We start from the raw sequence: 19162 nt of genomic DNA, 5'->3' as shown, positions 1-19162 counted from the left end.
TTATGGAAGTTGATCTTATATTAAATGTTTTGGTAGTTTTAATGCATTTTTGAAAAAGATGCCCTAGTGATTGCAAATTAATGGTTCGGTTGAAACTGCTATTGGCTAAGCATTAGTTAATCACAAGGTTTACAACAAATAATAAAAATCAGCGGAATAGGAACAGATACCGATATTCACTATACAAATGAAACTAAAATGTCTTAAAAGTGATCATTAAATCGGTCCTTTTAACATGTTTATTAAAATGAGCAAATTAATAATTTTCCATTAGGTGTATTCGACTTTATGATTATTATTATGATTATGATTATTATTATTATTATTAAAGATATGCTTACGGAAAGGCCAATGGTTGGGATGGCCAAACAATAAATAGAATTTAAAATTCACAAGAGAGAGAAAACATATTCATAAAATAATGACAACAAAAACAATCACGTTAAAAATAAATACATAAATGGGGGAAATGAAACGGATCACATAACAATAAACATAATCTTTAAAAAAAAAAAAATCTTTACTATCTATATGCTTTCGACTCGCTTTCTCTGTACTTCCGGTGTCAACGGTTTTGTTGTTTGCGTAGCTTACTTCGAAACACAGTCTCGTCAGTCAGGAGCTCCCTGTGAGAAGAGACGAGGCCGGAGAGCATCAGTGCAGTAACCGAGTGTATCAGACGCTGAGCTTCGTCGCGGAAGAACCGGTACCTTTCTCACCTCAAGCAATATAGACCAAATCAAACAATTTACAGGTATTATTACTAGTTATGTGTGACATTTCCTTTTTTTTAATTGTTTGTAATATCTCTTTTGTGAACATGCTTCAGCCGGCTATCTGTCCAGTGTTAAATGACAACATCTGTTCCTGCCATATGCTTTACAAGCTGCAATTCGTGTACTTTCATGCAATATCCTAACAGCTTTGCATATATATATATAACAAATACTGCTGCATTTATAAAATTCCAGGATTCCAATTCTAGGATTCCCAAAAATAATTTGCAGGATAAATGCACCTATTATTTACAGGTAACACTCGTTTATGATAATACTAAGCACTCGTGCTGATGCAATAATTCACTCAAGCTGCCACTGCTGATCAGCAGCTAACAATGACAGCTGTTACATTCAAAACCAGGAAGAACAAATAAGACTTATCAGTGGCAAAATATGAACACAGTTTTTATTAATTTTATTCATTTATTTCAGTTTCTGCATTAATGTTCCGATAAAAGACTCTTCTCTCAGTAGAAACGGTGGATTTAATTAAGAATAATCGTTAAAGAACTGTATTTTGTCTAATATTTACAAACGGCTAAGCTGAACCGTAGGGCTGCAACAAATGATTATTTTGATAATCGATTAATCACTGATTATTTCACCAATTATTCTGTAGGCTTTGTTCTATTATTCTGCTTTTACAATTAGTTACAATACTGAGTTGCACATATTCTAACTAATAAATAAAACAAGGTCATCACTTCAGCTTTGAAGTAAATGTCCAAAAATTATATTACTGTTGACCAATTACACTTATTTTTTACTATACAAATAAATATATTTGGCATACAAAATGAGATGACAGATTTTCTCATTCACCATTTAATCAACTGTATGAAGAAACAATTGACTGACTGAATGATCCGACGTTCTGCCTAACGTCTCCTATATGGAACAAAATAAAGTGTTAATTTTCAGTAAGTTATATTTTCATTACATTTTCATTAGCTCTCTTAATACACTTTAGTGTTATAGTAATCAAAACAGTCCTGAGCTAGATCAAGCTTTAGTTTATGTAAACCAAAATATCACTTTAAAGTATGTTGGTGTTTCTTTTTTTTTTTTTTCTTTTTTTTTTTCATTCACTAATAAAAGATTCTGTTATTAGCTAGCTCCACACTGAACTTTATAGCCGAAAATCAAGTTGTAATTATAACAAAGTTTTTTATTATTATTATTTATTTATTGTTTAACACTGTAAAACTGTGTGCTTTCAATCAATTTACTAAATAAACGTGACATGGCTGAGTGCCAATTGCAGAGCTGATGCAAAACTGAACAGGCTTGTATTACTGGTATGTCTGTCTGTGGGTCCTACCCAATTGAGAGATCGCCCAATCATTAAGTTGTGCTTCAAGATGGGACAAAAATACAGTGACTGAATCTCCAATGAGCCATCAGATTCTCTGTTCAATGCAAATATAGTGCAATTCTGCTCACCCACTTTTTCAGAAGTAAAACCAAAAGTCTTCAAGAAAGAATGATAAGCTTGAACCAAAGCAAACCGCTTCAACTTCGAATCACAACACTTTAAAATTTGATTTGAAGCAAAAACGTACATGGCAAAATAGACATAAAACCCACACTGTTAACGGTTTAATGAGGGAAAAGAACTGCAATCCCATGAAGCATTGCAAATGGCACAATAAAATAAAGAGCGCAATACATTTTTTAAAGCTGTTGTTTATGTGTATAAACCGATATATTTTATGTTTATTGCAAAATATACATATATACACACTAGGGTGTATTGGTACACACAAGTCCGTTCATGACAGAATGAAAATGCTAATTCACTCTCTGACAGCAGGGGGCTGTTATGGAACAGCAGTGATACTGAAGTTCTTTGGTTGCCGCTGTAAACAAAGCAGCTGCAGCTATAAACACTAATATTATATTTTGGGAAATGTACATTGTAAAGCACCCCTGCCCAAATTCTGTCCTGGAGGGCCGGTGTCCTGCAGAGTTTAGCTCAAACCCCAGTTAGACACACCTGAACCAGCTAATCATGCTCTCACTAGTCATACTAGACATTTCCAGCCAGGTGTGTTGAGGCAAGTTGAAGCTAAACTCGGCAGGACACTGGCCCTCCATGACAAGTTTGGGCACCCCTGCTGTAAAGCGTCCTTGATATTTGGAAAAGCACTATATAAATAAAACTTTTTGATTGCTTGTTTGTATTCTCTGATTGGTGCAGATTCTCTGCAGAATAATGGGCTATGTAGTTTTCTACGGGAATTCTGCTTTTAAACAATTATCAAAAAAATAAAATAAAAGTTGGCTCAAACCATATATCGTCTGTGTTGTTCCCAGTGAAGCACCACATCCAGAAAGGAACCGTAGTGACTTATTTTGAGGCTCTCGTGCAATGAACATTTGTTTTAGTTTTTTTGCTTAAAACAAACGATGAAATCAACAAATATTGCTAGTACTTCCATTAACATACTACCGTATCCAAAAGCCACGGTACTCAGTGATCCTGACTTCATGTGTGTAAACATTTGGACATGATTACTTTGGTAGTACATTTTATTAATACATTTTATGTTCTTACTAATTCGCAGCATCAGAATGTGTGGTATATGGGCCTTGTTTGGTAGTGATGAGTGCCTTGCTGTTCAGTGCACTAATGCCATGAAAATAGCTCACCGCGGTCCAGACGCTTTCCGCTTTGAGAATGTCAACGGTTTCACCAACTGCTGCTTCGGGTTTCACCGCCTCGCTATCGTGGACCAGCTGTATGGCATGCAGCCTCTGCGAGTCAAGAAGTTTCCTTACCTTTGGTTATGTTACAACGGAGAGATATACAACCACATCAGGGTAGGTGCTGAACTTTTTTGATATTTTCATTCCGAATATATACATTGATAAACGTTTCTTCCACTTATGTGCCTGATATCAAGTGCTTCGTAGTCCATTAATGAACTCAAATTACATGATGAAAATTGTAGTAATGTAATCTTTTACATTTTGTAGGTAATGTACGTTGATATCACATTGATTTGAATATATATATATATATATATATATATATATATATATATATATATATATATATATATATATATATATATATATATATAGTGTATATATAGAAAATTTAATAATTGAGTAATACCAATGTTAAAGTTAAAGCATTAAAGCAATTACTAAAACATATTAAATAATTGTTTTATTTATGCTGTGTGGGCTTGCACTTTTTGGTATAATTACATCCACCTGAAAGGCCAGTATGTGTGCAAAAGCAATAAGCCCCGTGAAACTGTGGTTTACAGAGATTTTATAAACGCTAAGGTGCATTGTAAAACCCCCTTAGCTGTTATAAATTCACTGTAAACTGCGGCTTCACAGGGCTTCTAGCTTTTATAAAACGGTTATTCCATATACGTAGTAAGGTTTCGTAGAATAAATCGGAGCAAATAAAGTGTAATGATATTGATATAAATGATATTATTATTAATAAAAATATTATTCGTATTCTTCCACCAAATAATGTAGTTCCTCAGAAATGGCTGTGGTTCCAACAATGTGGTTGCCAAGCAACACACAGAAGTAAACAAAGGTGTACATTTGTTGTGTAATTTACAACAGATTCGAACGCGGCTCAACCAATCAGAATCAAGCACCGGAACATTCCGTTTTTTAAAGGCCGTTTTAAATTAAATTTAATGTATGCATTTAGCAGACACTTTTATCCAAAGCGACTTACAGTGCATTCAGGTTATAATTTTTACCTATCATGTGTTCCCGGGGAATCGAACCCCAAACCTTGCGCTTGATAACGCAGTGCTCTACCAATTGAGCTACAGGAACACTTTTAAAAAGGACAATTTAAAAGACCTAGATGAATCTAGGAATAATTTTCTGACCGTTTATGTAATCATATAATCAAAAGTAACTGTAGTCTGATTAGGAGTATTTCAAAAACGTAATGAAATTGAATTACAAGTTGTTCATATTTGAAACCTGATTAAGTAATTCAGATGACACATAATCATTCACTACCCAGCACTGCTGATATCTGATGTCTTATATCCCTTCATGGTTTAACGTTACATCTGTTGAACAATCTTTTCTGTATAGCTGAAGAACAAGTTTGAGTTTGAGTATCAGACTAAAGTTGACGGCGAGATCCTTCTGCACCTGTACGATCGCTTTGGAATCAAGGACATGGCCTCCATGCTGGATGGCGTATTCGCCTTCGTCTTGTTGGACACGGCTAACAGGAAGGTTTTCATTGGCAGGGACACATATGGTGTGAGACCACTGTTCAGACTGCTCACCGACAACGGCTTTCTAGCTGTCTGTTCTGAGGCCAAAGGTTTAATGAATTATGTAAAACTAACTGGAATCTTTGCGCACTTTGAATACCCTAAATTACAGCCAACAATTTTAACAGCATTATGTTTTAACTTTGATTTGTTCTGAACAGGTTTGATAGACATCAAAACCTCCATGTCCACTCCTGCAAAGATCACAGCCTTCCTGCCGGGACACTTCGAAGTGTTTGACTTGAAGCTCACTGGTAAAGTGCAGTCTGTTCAGATGGATTGTTTCCACTGCTGCACAGAAGAACCCAAACACGCCGCCTATAACAAACTGGAGAGTCTCGGAACAGGTAGATGTCATATTCAGCATCTTAAAAGGAGTTTTAAGCAGTCTGATAGCTCTGTATGACACACAGTTTTAAGTATCAGTTTTTGAAAATTGAGATTTATGCATCATCTGAAAGCTGAGTACATGAGCTTTGCATTGATGTATTTTGTATTTTATTTAGGATATGACACTATTTGGGCAAGATTATTTGGAAATCTGAGGGTGCAAAAAAAAAAAAAAAATGTCGCCTTTACAGTTGTCAGAATGAAATTCGTAGCAATGCATATTACTAATCAAAAATTGATATAGTTATACAAGTTTTGATATATTTATGGTAGGAAATTTACAAAATATCTTCATGGAACATGATCTTTACTTAATATCCTAATGATTTTTAGCATAAAAGAAAAATCGATCATTTTGACCCATACAATGTTTTTTTTTTGGCAATTGGACAGTTATGTCCCAGTGACTTAAGACTGAATGTATTAAATCAGGTTTTGTGAACTGAATATTCTGATTATTGAAAAGATCCATAAGAATGATTAATTCCCATCATTGCTTACAAGCAAAGTGCACAAGGCCTTTTTCTGATTTTCAAAAGTATTTGAATGTTGTGGTTTAAATGTTTTTCAGCTTTTATTATTATTATTATTATCATCATCATTACCATCGTCATTTATCAGATGAATGCGGAAAATTGATACACTGTTTACTGTACTGTCAGTCTAAACTAAAGAGAATGAGTTTCTTTCTTTTTCATCAGGCTTTGAACTGGAGACAGTCAAGAGCAACATTAGGATCCTGTTTGAAGATGCGGTGAAGAAACGCTTGATGGCTCACAGAAGAATCGGTTGCCTCCTCTCAGGTTCCTGTGCTCATTTAGTTCTTTTCTTCGATTTAGTGGATTAGTTACTCTGATTAACGTTCTCCCGATCAGCCTGTCCATGATGGTTTTATTTCCAGGTGGTCTCGATTCAAGTCTGGTTGCTGCTACACTTGTGAAACTGGCCAAAGAAGAGCAGCTCCAGTATCCCATTCAGACGTTTTCCATCGGTGCTGAAGACAGTCCAGATGTTGCTGCTGCTCGCAAGGTCAGTCACACTGAACCTCTAGCACTTCAAATGCACTTTCATGCGCAATAGCCTTAACGTCAGAAGCATGTTTCGTGAGTTTAGGAAATGGGTTTTTGTGTGAGATTAGATCTTTGATTTAAGCGATTATAATATCTAAAATATTATTAACTTAGTTATAAAGTAGGACATTTTAAATTCATCCATTGGTATAGACCAATAGTAATCAAAAACATCATAATATTCATAATATTTTGAATTGATTTTCAAACTAGTAAAATAAAAATGTTTTCATTAAACATCTCATCACATTTTGTAGGGTGTTTTCTTTTTTTTTTTTTTGTTATACACCATCTGGATTCATTAAAGGTGCTGTAGGGAACTTTTGTAAAAACATATTTTTTACATATTTGTTAAACCTGTCATTATGTCCTGACAGTAGAATATGAGACAGATAATCTGTGAAAAAATCAAGCTCCTCTGGCTCCTCGCAGTGTCCTATTGCCATTTGCAGAAAGTAATGCGCTCCCGGTAAAAAACAACCAATCAGAGCTGCGGTCCGTAACTTTGTTTGTGTTCAAAATGTAGAAAAATGAACATAATAAACGAGTACACCATGAATCCATTTTCCAAACCGTGTTTTTAGCTTGTCCTGAATCACTAGGGTGCACCTATAATAAGTGTTTATATTCGGACTATTTTAGATTGCTTCGGGGATACCGCGGCGGAGTAACCCAGTACCTTTGTGATTCTTCATAGACATAAACAGAGAGAAGTAGTTCCGGCTACGATGTTCTTCCGTGAGACGCAAGCAGTTCTGTTTATTAACCACTAGAGCGTCAAAAGTTCCCTACTGCAGCTTTAAGCTCAACCTGAAGCCTAAAGTTATTGTAAAGTAAAGTAAATTCAATTTAAGTGAAATAAAAGTTCATCCAAAACTGTTATAAAATGTCTATTAAATTGTCAAATAAACTTCAATGTATATTGATAGAAACTTACAAAATCACGCACATCAGGGTTTTAAAAGTGTATTTGTACAAAGCTGTGCATTACAATTTTTGTAACTGTAAATAGTTTTGAAACATTCTCAGTCATTCTGAGGTCGAAGATCAACCTTTTTAAAAGGATGACCATTAGAGAAAGATATGTCAAATATTTGTGACAGGTGGCAGCGCACATTGGCAGTGAACACCACGAGGTGAACTTCACACCTGAGGAGGGGATCCGTGCGCTCGAGGACGTCATCATTCACCTGGAGAGCTATGACATCACTACTGTGCGTGCCTCTGTCGGTGAGGACACACGTTCATCAAACTAAATGGGAAAATAAATCAATTATACTAATACGTTTAAATAGTTAGAAGATCAGTTCCTTCATTTAATCAATTTCTTCTTTTAAACACAGTGTGAAGTTTTTCTAATTTGCGTCTCCACATAACTAGCATGACTCTAGTGGTAGAACTTTTATTAAATTATTAACTTCTTTTAAACATTTGCAAAGTGTCAGTGAAACTGTCCTTTTGTCTCTGTGCCCATAGACCTAAGCTGGCTGGCTTTAGGGTTTAGTTGACTACCATTCCTCTGGTCTACTCACGTGACCACATGAATTCTCTGGATTAGAGATAATGGGCGTCTGAAACTTGCATCATCAGCATTATACCATTTAGAAAGGTAGTCAGGTTCACACAACTGTTCTCTCTGCTCTCTTTCTCTTGGTTTTCTTTCCCTTCATTCGTGTAAAAAGGTAGCTATTAACTTTTTGAAAAAGCAACTTCATTTATATTTGGCGAGAAAAAAGTACCTAAGTTAATGACACACCCATTTACACGTGTAAAAAGGCTGGATGACACACCTTCCCTCTAGTCCATTGTAAAAATAAAAAAATATATATATAGGGAAACCAGCCAGTTTCCAGTCAAACACAGTTCTTATAGCATCAAATAACTAACTAAAACCAAAATTATTTGAAAAACTAATGTGAAATTACACATTATTGGGGTTGCTTCAACCCGTGTGGCAACAGAGGAAAAGAAGCCCAATTCCAATGGAAAACCACAGGCTTGGTAACACTATAATGGATAGTAATGTCTACAATGAACACAACGGCTTAAAGTTGACTAATTGGGCACGATCTTCCTGCTGCACTAAAAATATTACAGCTTTCCTCTGTCTATACATATCCTTACAAGTGCAGTTTTAATTGGATTATTTGTGTACCCTTGAAGTGTAATTAAATCCTTTAGTTTGTCTCTGGTCCCATTAGATTACATGGAGAGGGTGGGGTTGATGACCTATACTGGGTCCAGGCATCTGGGGGACACATAAATGTTTTGGCTTCACTTTTCAGGACTTGTGTGGCATACTTGTGTGATTTATTACAGAGCACGCTCATGCAGTGTCTGTTTCATTCATACTTGACACTAGAGGGTGCTCTCACGCAGAAAGTCCAAGATGGACTCACAGAAGTAATCATTTGAAATGTGCCAGAAGATCCCTAATATGGACAGAAGCATCCAGAAATGGCTGTTTAAGCTGAATGAAAGCATAAATGTTTGGACTGAGGAAACGTGAAGACTTTAAACACACGATCACGACAATATATGCTTTGTGTGTTTTTCATATTATCTCCAAGTAAAAAAATTAAGTATTAAAATAATGCAGTTCTTAATTGACATGGCATTAATACAGTATAGAAATTATTCTGCCTTTTCTCTGTGATAAAAATGGAAAACGAAGTGTTTGTAGTATGAACAAATCATAAAATTGCATTAGGAATATATCTGAAAACTATATTAGAATAGAAATTATTGGTTGTTGTCCAGCAGTGTATTTGATTTCTTAACCGATTAAAATAAGAAATAAGAGAAAAATAAAACGTTTATTTTTATTTTTATATGAAGTATGACATTTGACATTTCTGTCACCCTCACTTTCTGAAATGATGGTTATATACGCACCTAGGCACACCTCTCTTCAACAAGCCGCTGGATTTGTGATATCCATCATAGCCACTAGATGGTAGTAGTGTTTTTCCAAAAAATAAATATAAGGTAGTTCAGTGATATGTTTGTTTTTCTGCAGGCATGTACCTGATATCAAAGTACATTCGTGAGAAGACCGACAGCGTTGTGATTTTCTCGGGTGAAGGTTCAGATGAGCTGACACAAGGGTACATCTACTTTCATAAGGTACATGCTATTGTATGATAGTTTTGTATTATAGTTTAATTTTAAAGTAAATGCAATTAGCTGCATTTTAGAGTGTATTGTGGGGTGGGAGAGGTTGATCTTTATACATAATTTTGTAATTACTTCTATTGTCTTTGAACTGTGCTGTACTGACAAGAATCTATGTATACTAAAATAAACTTTAATGTCTTTTTAAACTTGCAAGTCCACAGTTGTTATTGTTATGTAGGTGCATTCTGGTGAAATCAAATTAATCTTTTAATTTAATAGGGAAATGTAAATATCGATATACTCAAATGACAAATGAGTATAAAACTTCAAGTACTTTATGTGCTTTAATATGGTCGACACATTAAAATAAGTGTACTTATTACAGCATGACAGAAGATTATTAAAACAATGATTTCAAATGTACTTTAACACTTAATTCATTATTACAGTGCACTTTTTACTTATGTTACTTTGACTTTAATATTATGAATATTATTATTATTATGAAGTCATATTACTGTATTAGCCATGAATGCAGTGTTTATTTTTATCAGTTTTTTTTAAATATACTTTTATAATTTGATACACACTGTCAGTACAGTTGTGTTCAGTTTGTTAGTCTTTACTGTCATGTGTTGTGGCTGTATTTTGTGCCTGTTGAGCTTTCAGCTGAATGTTTGTTTTCTCTTGAATCAGGCGCCGTCACCTAAAGCAGCTGCGGAGGACAGTGTGCGTCTCCTGAAAGAGCTTTATCTGTTTGACGTGCTAAGAGCAGACAGAACCACAGCTGCACATGGGTAAGATTACATGTCCCTTCCCTACTCTTCCCATAGAAAATTGCTGATTTGGTCATTTTTCACAGTATTTGTCACTGCAAAATTATTTATATATTTATATTTTGTCTTCATTAGACTGGAGTTGAGAGTGCCTTTCCTGGACCATAGGTTCACCGCATACTACCTCTCTTTGCCTGAAGAGATGAGAGTGCCTAAGGTGGGTTACCTTTCAGTCGGTCAACATTACGTCGACGCTAACGTTAGGGGTATCACTTGGGAGCCCCAATCACCTCTGAGCATTAAAAAAATGACCAATGTCAACTGGCGAGTGGAATTTGCATTCCAAGCCACTCCCCTACTTCTGGGTATATAAGATTGTGGCATGCATACACGTTTTCTTTGGAGAAAGAGCTTCGTGAGCTCTTTCTCTCTTTCAAATGAAATTTTATGTAGAAACAAAGAAGCCTTCACTTAGCAGGAAATTCTCAGCTGTGTTATACAGTGCATTCAGCAGTGTGTGCTGCAAGCATGCTGTGACTGCTTTGGTGGATGATTCCTGCCTGCACTGTAAGTGCATGTCCATGGCTATGCTGAGGTCGTGTCTCTAATTCATTATGAGGCTTCCATCGAGCTCTACCCAGTCCAGTTCCTCTGGTAATGAAGATTTCGAGGCCGCATTGGTTAGGGACAAGGGAGACCTGAAGATTACGGTCAGGAATGCTCCGCTGGGCCAGCCCCCATGAAAGTCCTGCTCCTCACAGCGTAGCACCGTCGAGCTCACGCATGATGGCTCTGGTTTGGCTGTGGTGGATCCAGTGTCTCATTCGGATGTGACTCTCAGCCATGCTCTGGTCCAATGCCCTTTTTTCCTGAGGTTCAAGAAGAGCTCCCCAAAACATGGAACAGTCATTGGTTTGCAGAGATCAACCTGAAAGACTTTCTCTGATTTTATTTTGAGGGTCAAGTCGATAGGGGCTATCCCCTATCTCCCCGCATCTTTACAGAAGTCAACACCAAAGCTCCAAAGGTATCAAGCATATTATTGTTTAAAAACTATCACATAGCGTATGTGAGGTTTGGGGCACGCAGGCTCTTCATCAATCAAATGAACAACACTGATTTACAGTGTTACAATCTTTATAGGCTTACCTCCAAGTAATTCAAGGGTCACATGACCCTACAACATTATCATGACGATATCACAACAATAACATGTTAAACAAGGAGAAAGACAAAGAAAAAAGAAAATAAAAAAACAATATACATAAAACCAAACATAAAACTATGCAAAATACAAAAATATAAATCTTAATGTATTAATCAATAGCATCAATAAATACCTACCTACATACATAAATAATAACCACAAAACATTTAATGTATAATTAAAATATCCTGTGTTTTAAAGAAATGGACGAATGTCAAAATCCTCAATTCATATCACATTTTTATCACAGTTACGCCTTCTCCCCAGCTAACCTCACTGAACAGACCCTGTGTAAGATCAGGGAGGATGAAGAGCAGGTCCTGTTTGTGCCGTATTAGCCCACCTGCACCTGGGTTCCTTCCAGCAGGAAAAGATGAAGCGTAGGCTGTCACCCTCCCCTTTGAAAGTCTCTACCATTGCAGCGCATCACAGTGCAGTGGATGGAAGATCCTTGAGGAACATGACCTGACCGCCAGGTTCCTGAGAGGCTAGAGGAGATTTAAATCCTCCCAGATCACACCTTGTTCCCTCTTGGGATCTCTCTGTGATGCCTCAGGCTTTTGTGGATCAAAGTATGATGTAGTGAGAATATAGAGTTCATACTCAGAAAAAAACAACAACTTTTAATTCAGTGGCCAAAACTGAGCAAAATATGCAATTTGGTGCAGTTGCTTTTATTACATGGAGGCCTTATGTGAAATGTGTTTATCAGATATGATGCAGTAGGCATTATACTGTAGAAATTAATATAAGCAGTAGTTATTGGTGTACCTTGTATTTTTGTGTTCTTTTTCAAAATGAGTGGTTTTGTAACCAGACTGAATAACTTTTGATTGGAGCAGGATGGTGTGGAGAAGCATCTCTTGAGGGAATCGTTTAAAGGGTTGAACCTCATCCCAGATGAGATTCTCTGGAGGAGGAAGGAGGCCTTCAGTGACGGGATGACCTCCATGAAGAAATCCTGGTACACCAGTCTGCAGGAGCACGTCGAGTCTGTGGTACTGCTCTTTTGCACATGACACAGTGATTTAAAGCCTCTTCCCTGTCATCTCATCCTTTAATTTTTCTTTTCTCTTTCAGGTGAATGACTCTCAGTTGGAGGCGGCTAAGACGCCGTTCCCTAAGAAAACTCCCACAACCAAAGAGGGCTACTTCATAAGGCAGATCTTCGAGAAGCATTACCCCGGCCGCTGGGAGTGGATCCCACATTACTGGATGCCCCGCTGGATCAAGGCCACGGACCCCTCGGCCAGAACCCTGTCCATTTACAAGCCAGATAAAGAGCAGTTATCACATTAACCAGACCACATCCAGCTTCAGACCTTGCCTAGACCATACATTCACTACTGCATACATGTGTGCCAGTTCACATATTACCAGAATAGAACTTTTGCCACACCTTTCTCTGTGCAGTTTACTAAAGATGATACATTTTTTTTATTTTTTTTGTCTTTCCTAAAGAGAATTGAGTCTATTTTAGGAAAGCTCTTTAAAGATTGGAGTGAAACCATATCTCCAGCTCATACAATACTTTCCAAGATATAAATTAAGGCCTCCATTACACTCATATATTCTTTTTTTCTTCATCTTCTTTTTATGGAGCTTAAATGTATAACTAAGCAAACCAAAACAAGTGTGTTAGTGTAGTTTGTTGGTTTGAAGGAATCCCTTAAAAATGGCACAGTAACCATTGTTTCTTCTAAAATAGTTTTGTTATTTCAGTTAAACTGATAACTTAATATTAATTAAACAAAAGAAATTCAAGCCAAAGGTACAGAAAGCCTCTTATATTAGTAACAAGTAATATATACACTACCTTTCAAAGGATGTGTTTTTTTTTATGTTTTAGGAAAATAAGTTTCTCTTCACTGAGACTGATACAGTGATACAAAAATACAGTAAAAACTAATATTGTGAAATATTAAATGGCTGGCTGCTTATTTAAATATATTTAAAAATGTTCATGTGATGTAAAGCTGAAGCCTTATTACACCAGACTTCAGTGTCACATGATCCTTCAGAAATCACTCTAATATGCTGATTCATAACTTTGACGAGTAGAGTGTTCAAAAGAACAGCATTTATTTGAAATGTGAAAAGTGACAATGTCGAAGTCGTTACTTTGTTTAATTAAAAAAGAAAATAATCTTATTTGACCACAAACTTATGAATGGTAGTGTATATGTATTTTTGGGTCCAGTAATGAATTTAAGTTACTATGTTTTTGTGATATTCTGGACTGGATACTGAAATGTTGTAGGGTCAAATTTTACAGCCTCTGAACTACTATCTCTCTGTTCTTTAACTATGCATTTATCCCAGCTTCCTTCAGTGGGATTGACGCTTTAATGACTGTACTTTTGTGTCTATAGTCAGCTAATTGACGTTAATAATTGGCTGGGTAGTTGAAATGCTTTTAAGAAGTTATATTTATATATAAAATTAGTATGTTTTATTTTTTTCAGAGAATCAGCATCAGAGTTGAATGAATGGCACTGGTTAAAGAACTGTTCACCATTTAACTTTGATAAGATATGATACTAAAATTGGTTACAAAATTAATTTATTGGATTTTTTTTTCTACTTTATATTTTATTTGGTGCACCATCAAGTTTAAACTGACTTAAAAAAATGAATTATAGTAAGTATAGTATGTATTGTAGTTCGAATGTTTAAAGAAACTGTAACTTCCTGTACTGAACGGTTTAAGGCGTTTTCAGTTCAGTTGGGTTTAATGTGCAACAAAGGCTGAAGTGGTTGCATTAACAAAAAAAGGTCTGGTCATTGTATTGATAAAGCCTTTCATCAAAGCAGCAGTTGTGATGTGTGTTTTATTCATTCGTTTCAATAAGCCTGCTTTCATAAGGACACTTGTTGCTAGTTGAAATACTCCAAATGGCCTGTAGGTGGCGCGAGTGCGTGACTGTGAGAGCGCCATTCACCATTCATTCAACGATACAACAAGGAATTAAAAGTTCCACCAATAAAGAAAATATTTTTAATATTCAGCTACAATCACACAGAGATATCAAGTTAGCAAAACCTTTGCTTGTAGCAGTGACAGGACACCACACCCGGACTGGCGCTTTTATACAACATCATCAGTCATGGTGAAAACACTATGAGGCACTATGTATTGACACTGTCAGAACAAATCTCTGAGAACCTTGGAAAGGACACCGCTTTGCTTTAATGCTCCACATGTTGTGACAGAAACACGTTTGATCACAGCTGGACAGTATTAAAGCGTCTGATCCTTTCTAAATGACGTAAATAAACTGACACAGGTGCGACTCGGCCATATTAAAACAATGTAAAATAAGACTTTATTATTATTATTATTATTTCTGACCTGAATAAAAAATAAAAATCAATGGCTATCAGAGAATGAAGTGATCCTTTAGGAAGCGGATGTGACGATGATCCATTTTAACGCCTTTTGTCGTACAACTGTACTGTTCCCCATTCATATGATTCTGTGAAGAGAGAAGGTCAGTAGGCTATTAAAAACCACTCATATCTCAATTTTTAAAATTACTACTGATTATTATTATTATTAAATTGATTAATCTGCTAAACCTAAAAGAGAGCTTTTGCAGTTCATACCTGGCTCCTCTTGGCTTCTTTTACCCATCAGCCCCACAAAAGAATTGATTTTATGCCCTAGAAGACAATAAAGGGAAAAATATTATGCTAAAATGTTATGTATATACATATATGCCATACTGTTGAAGTCTAGAGTGTAGTTGAACTGATTTTGTCTTTACAAAATGTAGATCTTGAGGATCTGTGAGTTTTTGCTGAAAGAAAAATCATGTGCCTCTATAACTTTAAGATTATATATTTAATATGCTGTGAATGTGTGACTGAGCCTGTGAAAAACCTGCAAAGATCAAGATTTTTTCTTTGTGAGGAAAAATCCCTGGAGATGTCTATGTAATTGTATATGTAAATCTCTCTTGAAGAGTATAATTTATTTTATGCAAATGTAAGTGTTTCAAAAATGATATATGCATTGTATGCAGTAGTGTTCTTGTGGAGATCACTTACTTTTTCGTGTAATCTGTGCATTTGCTGTGGGGGTGGAAGAATGAAAGAGATGTAAGTTATAGGTCAAAAGCATTTTTATAATCTGCTGTGTTCTAGGTAAAACTTCTCAAAATCTGATCTGAACATTTATAACATGCATAAGTGGCAAATTAGATGAGATATAGGAGTGTGGTCTTACCGGGGGACCGTTTGCCCATCAGACCAATGAACTGATGAGGCCGGGGTTTCCTCGTCATACGTCTCAGTATCTCTCTGAAGGGATCCGCCTGAAGCCACTCATCCTACAATAGATGATTTGATTAGTGAATGACAGAGCCCCAGCAGACAGATGCCACTCACTGTAGAAGATCACTGGCATGACAGTATTTTATAACTCTCCAATCCATCCCAATACAAAATTCACATGATTTTTTAACGCTGTTTTTGAGCACATAAATACTCTACAAGGTACAGTATTGGCAACGATGTGGTTTATGGACACAAAAAGCATGAAAGACATTAAGTGTTTGGCTGTCTTCCAATCCGCAATGTCAAATGGGAAACGTGCGCTCCATTCAAACAAGCAGTGAAAGAGCACTGACTGATTCAGCACTGGACAGCGACCTGTGCTTATTGTGCATGAGTCCTGACTCATTACCCAGTGAATATAATTAAAACATCATCCATGTTGCGCATATTACATGATACTTTAATTAGTACTGTTACTGCTATATGGTATTCCCCATATTTTACTTATTATTATTAATATTATTATTATTTTTAATGGTCGATTATTTAATTGCATTTGGTCGTCCTCAATACTAAATAGATAACCACCTATTTAGTATTGATGACGACCAAATACAATTTATTAATCTTCCATTAAACAAATAATAATAATCGAACCAACCAAATCGATAATAACGATATACAATCCAATCACTTAATAACAATAGAATGTTGATTACCCAGAATTTAATTAGAGATTACAATGGAATTTGCACTTTTTTGTCAGCTGTTACTTTTCTATTATGAACTCTATGAAGCTGAGACATAATAATGAAAAGTAGCATAATTAAATATAATTAACTTTAAATGAAATAGGCTATAACTGACAGTATCACGAATATATATATATATATATATATATATATATATATATATATATATATATATATATATATATATATATATATATATATATGTAATTGTGGAAGTTACTAAAAACTAAATAAAATTAGTTAAAATCGATTTCATTTGGTCTGAAAGGCATGTTTAGATAATAGCAGAAGTAATTCTCACCTGTATCTGATTGCTGCCTGTCCAGTAATCAAGGTCTTCTTTTGGACCCGATTCTTCTCCAAAAACTTGGCACAAAACAAAGAAAATCACTACAGAAGGTAAAATAAATTTCATGTTGCACCCAGTAACGTTCCTTTTCTTTTCCCAAAACACTTTAAAGTAAGAAACGCAAGCTAAAGGTAGAGTATGTAGTAGGTGTTCCTCCGCGTATAAACACACTTCTCTCTGCGTCTTCCGTGACAGCACTGACTCGCGCTCGCGGCTTTATAGCGAAGCTACAGGGAGGCGACAGGTTCCTTCCGACGCTTAAAATCGATAAAACAAATTAATGTATTAGTCAGATTGCTTTAAAAGGCACAATGACGAATAGCACTCCTCTTTAATATTTTGCTCTCATTGCTTGAGGAAGTCTCTAAAGTTGAGATGGTCGCTGTTTGGGCAGTCCGTGACTTTATGGAGGTGCGCTGATCAGTGTGCAGACTGTGGACAGGTGACGTTATGATTGGCTCATTCCACGCAGGCTTTACGAAGTTCCGTCTACATGCGAGCAAACATGAATGCAGATGACTCGTTTGCGTCAAAGTGAGGTGAGCAACTCCAGTAAGGTCTCGGAAATGTACATATGAGAGGAATTTAACAAGAGCCATGGCAGATCCAGTATATTTGGGGTTCTCCATATCAATATCTCTTGTTATAAAAGCATTACGTTGTAGATAAAAAATGAAGCTTTATTTTTTTTAAGTAGGCTACCCACTTTTTGACTCTTTTGAAATAAAAAAAAAATGTTCTTGATTACATTCTGAGTTCCTCAGAAGATCAAAACTCACCTAAAAAATGAACTTTAAAAACTTTGTCATGTGGCATTACTAAAAACCCTTTTGGTTTCAATCAGGACCTTTATTTTTAAGAGTAGGCTTGTGTTTCGCACATCCCACAAAGCTTGTGTGCCATTTTTAAACCAATGAGTCTCCAATGGAGGCTGTGTAGTCAGGGTTCAATTTGTGTTTTTGATGAAAAGCAGGGATAGGACATGGAGGTGGATGACCCACGGAGGAAGTGGAGACACGGATGATTTCCATGAGAAAGGACTCTTGTCTCAGCGCACAGAGAGACTAAACAGCCCAAACAGCACTTCATACCTCAAGTGCCTTTATCAGCGACAATGATGTCTCTTTATTTAATCATGTGTTAATATAGTATGCAAATGTTATTTCCTGCTAAAATTGCCCAACTGCAATTTGGAAAACAAATCCAGATAAAATGCGTAGCCCACACTGTATTATTCGGTCAGGTAACCTAAAAATGTGCCTTTAAAGAATAGTTCACCTAAAAAAACAAAAAACAAAAAAAACAAATCAAGTAATCAAAGACAAGTTTGTTGCTTTATCGGAACAGATTTGGAGAAATGTATAATTGCATCACTTGCTCACCAGTGTATCCTCTGCAGTGAATGGGTGCCGTCAGAATGAGAGTCCAAACAGCTGATAAAAAACATCACAGTTATTCACAAGAAATCCACACCACACAAGAGATAACTGAGTTAACTAAATGTATGGATTACTTGTGGATTATTGTAGTGTTTTTATCAGCTGTTTGGACTCTCATTCTGACGGCACCCATTCACTGCAGAGGATCCACTGGTGAGCAAGTGATGTAATGATACATTTCTCCAAATCTTTTCTGACAAAGCAACAAACTTGTCTTGGATGACCTGAGAGTGAGTAAATATTCAGGAAATATAAATTTTTGGGTAAACTATTGCTTTAAATGTGTGGTTTTATTGCTAAAACAAATTTTTTATAATGGGCTGGATTATATTACATTACACTGACAGAATTTAGTGTCATTTTCTGGGTCGAAACAGAAAGAGAGATCTCAATCAGTTATATTTTCTGTGTTTTTAGTGTAGCCTACAGTGGGTGGATGGTTCTCCCGTGTTTACAGAGAAACTGAACTCTTGCTCACAATGCCAATTTAATATTGAATTTGTTTATTCAGAAACATGAACTCTCAAACACTCTCACAGATGGTACAAGAGAAGAGTGAATTAAGAAGAAGTGTTTTTGCAAGAAAAAATATAGATGATGAATGGAAGAGAGAAAATGAGATGGATGCATTACCTTATATTTACAGATCTTAATACCAACATTTACCAGAGACTCAATGAATCTGTGCATGAATCCGTCTCATTCTGAGGACATGACAAACTGATTTAATG

The 19162-nt window shown here is 35.9% G+C and overlaps 2 protein-coding genes across 3 annotated transcripts; one reads left to right on the top strand and one right to left on the bottom strand.

Moving 5' to 3' along the window:
* Nucleotides 1–494: 494 nt before the first annotated feature.
* Nucleotides 495–14426, top strand: LOC127935414 (asparagine synthetase [glutamine-hydrolyzing]-like). Of its 2 annotated transcripts, none has more exons than XM_052533247.1 (12): nt 495–706; nt 3347–3602; nt 4866–5103; nt 5215–5400; nt 6145–6246; nt 6345–6472; nt 7617–7743; nt 9533–9639; nt 10327–10427; nt 10542–10623; nt 12456–12611; nt 12694–14426. In XM_052533247.1, the coding sequence occupies exons 2-12, from the start codon at nt 3354–3356 to the stop codon at nt 12910–12912; spliced, it is 1695 nt and encodes a 564-aa protein (XP_052389207.1). In that variant the 5' UTR covers nt 495–706; nt 3347–3353; the 3' UTR covers nt 12913–14426. The 2 variants fall into 2 exon arrangements, with proteins under 2 accessions (XP_052389207.1, XP_052389206.1); XM_052533246.1 differs by having other exon boundaries at nt 497–754.
* A 171-nt stretch (nt 14427–14597) lies between these two features.
* Nucleotides 14598–17418, bottom strand: LOC127935419 (protachykinin-like). The gene is made up of 5 exons (XM_052533254.1): nt 16945–17418; nt 15842–15944; nt 15664–15687; nt 15220–15276; nt 14598–15089 (listed from the first exon to the last, which is right to left on the bottom strand). The coding sequence occupies exons 1-5, from the start codon at nt 17056–17058 to the stop codon at nt 15043–15045; spliced, it is 345 nt and encodes a 114-aa protein (XP_052389214.1). The 5' UTR covers nt 17059–17418; the 3' UTR covers nt 14598–15042.
* Between the last annotated feature and the right edge of the window lie 1744 nt (nt 17419–19162).

This window comes from Carassius gibelio, chromosome A19 (genome assembly GCF_023724105.1).
Source record: "Carassius gibelio isolate Cgi1373 ecotype wild population from Czech Republic chromosome A19, carGib1.2-hapl.c, whole genome shotgun sequence".
NCBI classification, from domain to species: Eukaryota; Metazoa; Chordata; class Actinopteri; order Cypriniformes; family Cyprinidae; genus Carassius; species Carassius gibelio.
This window is presented reverse-complemented; position numbering and strand designations above follow the sequence as displayed.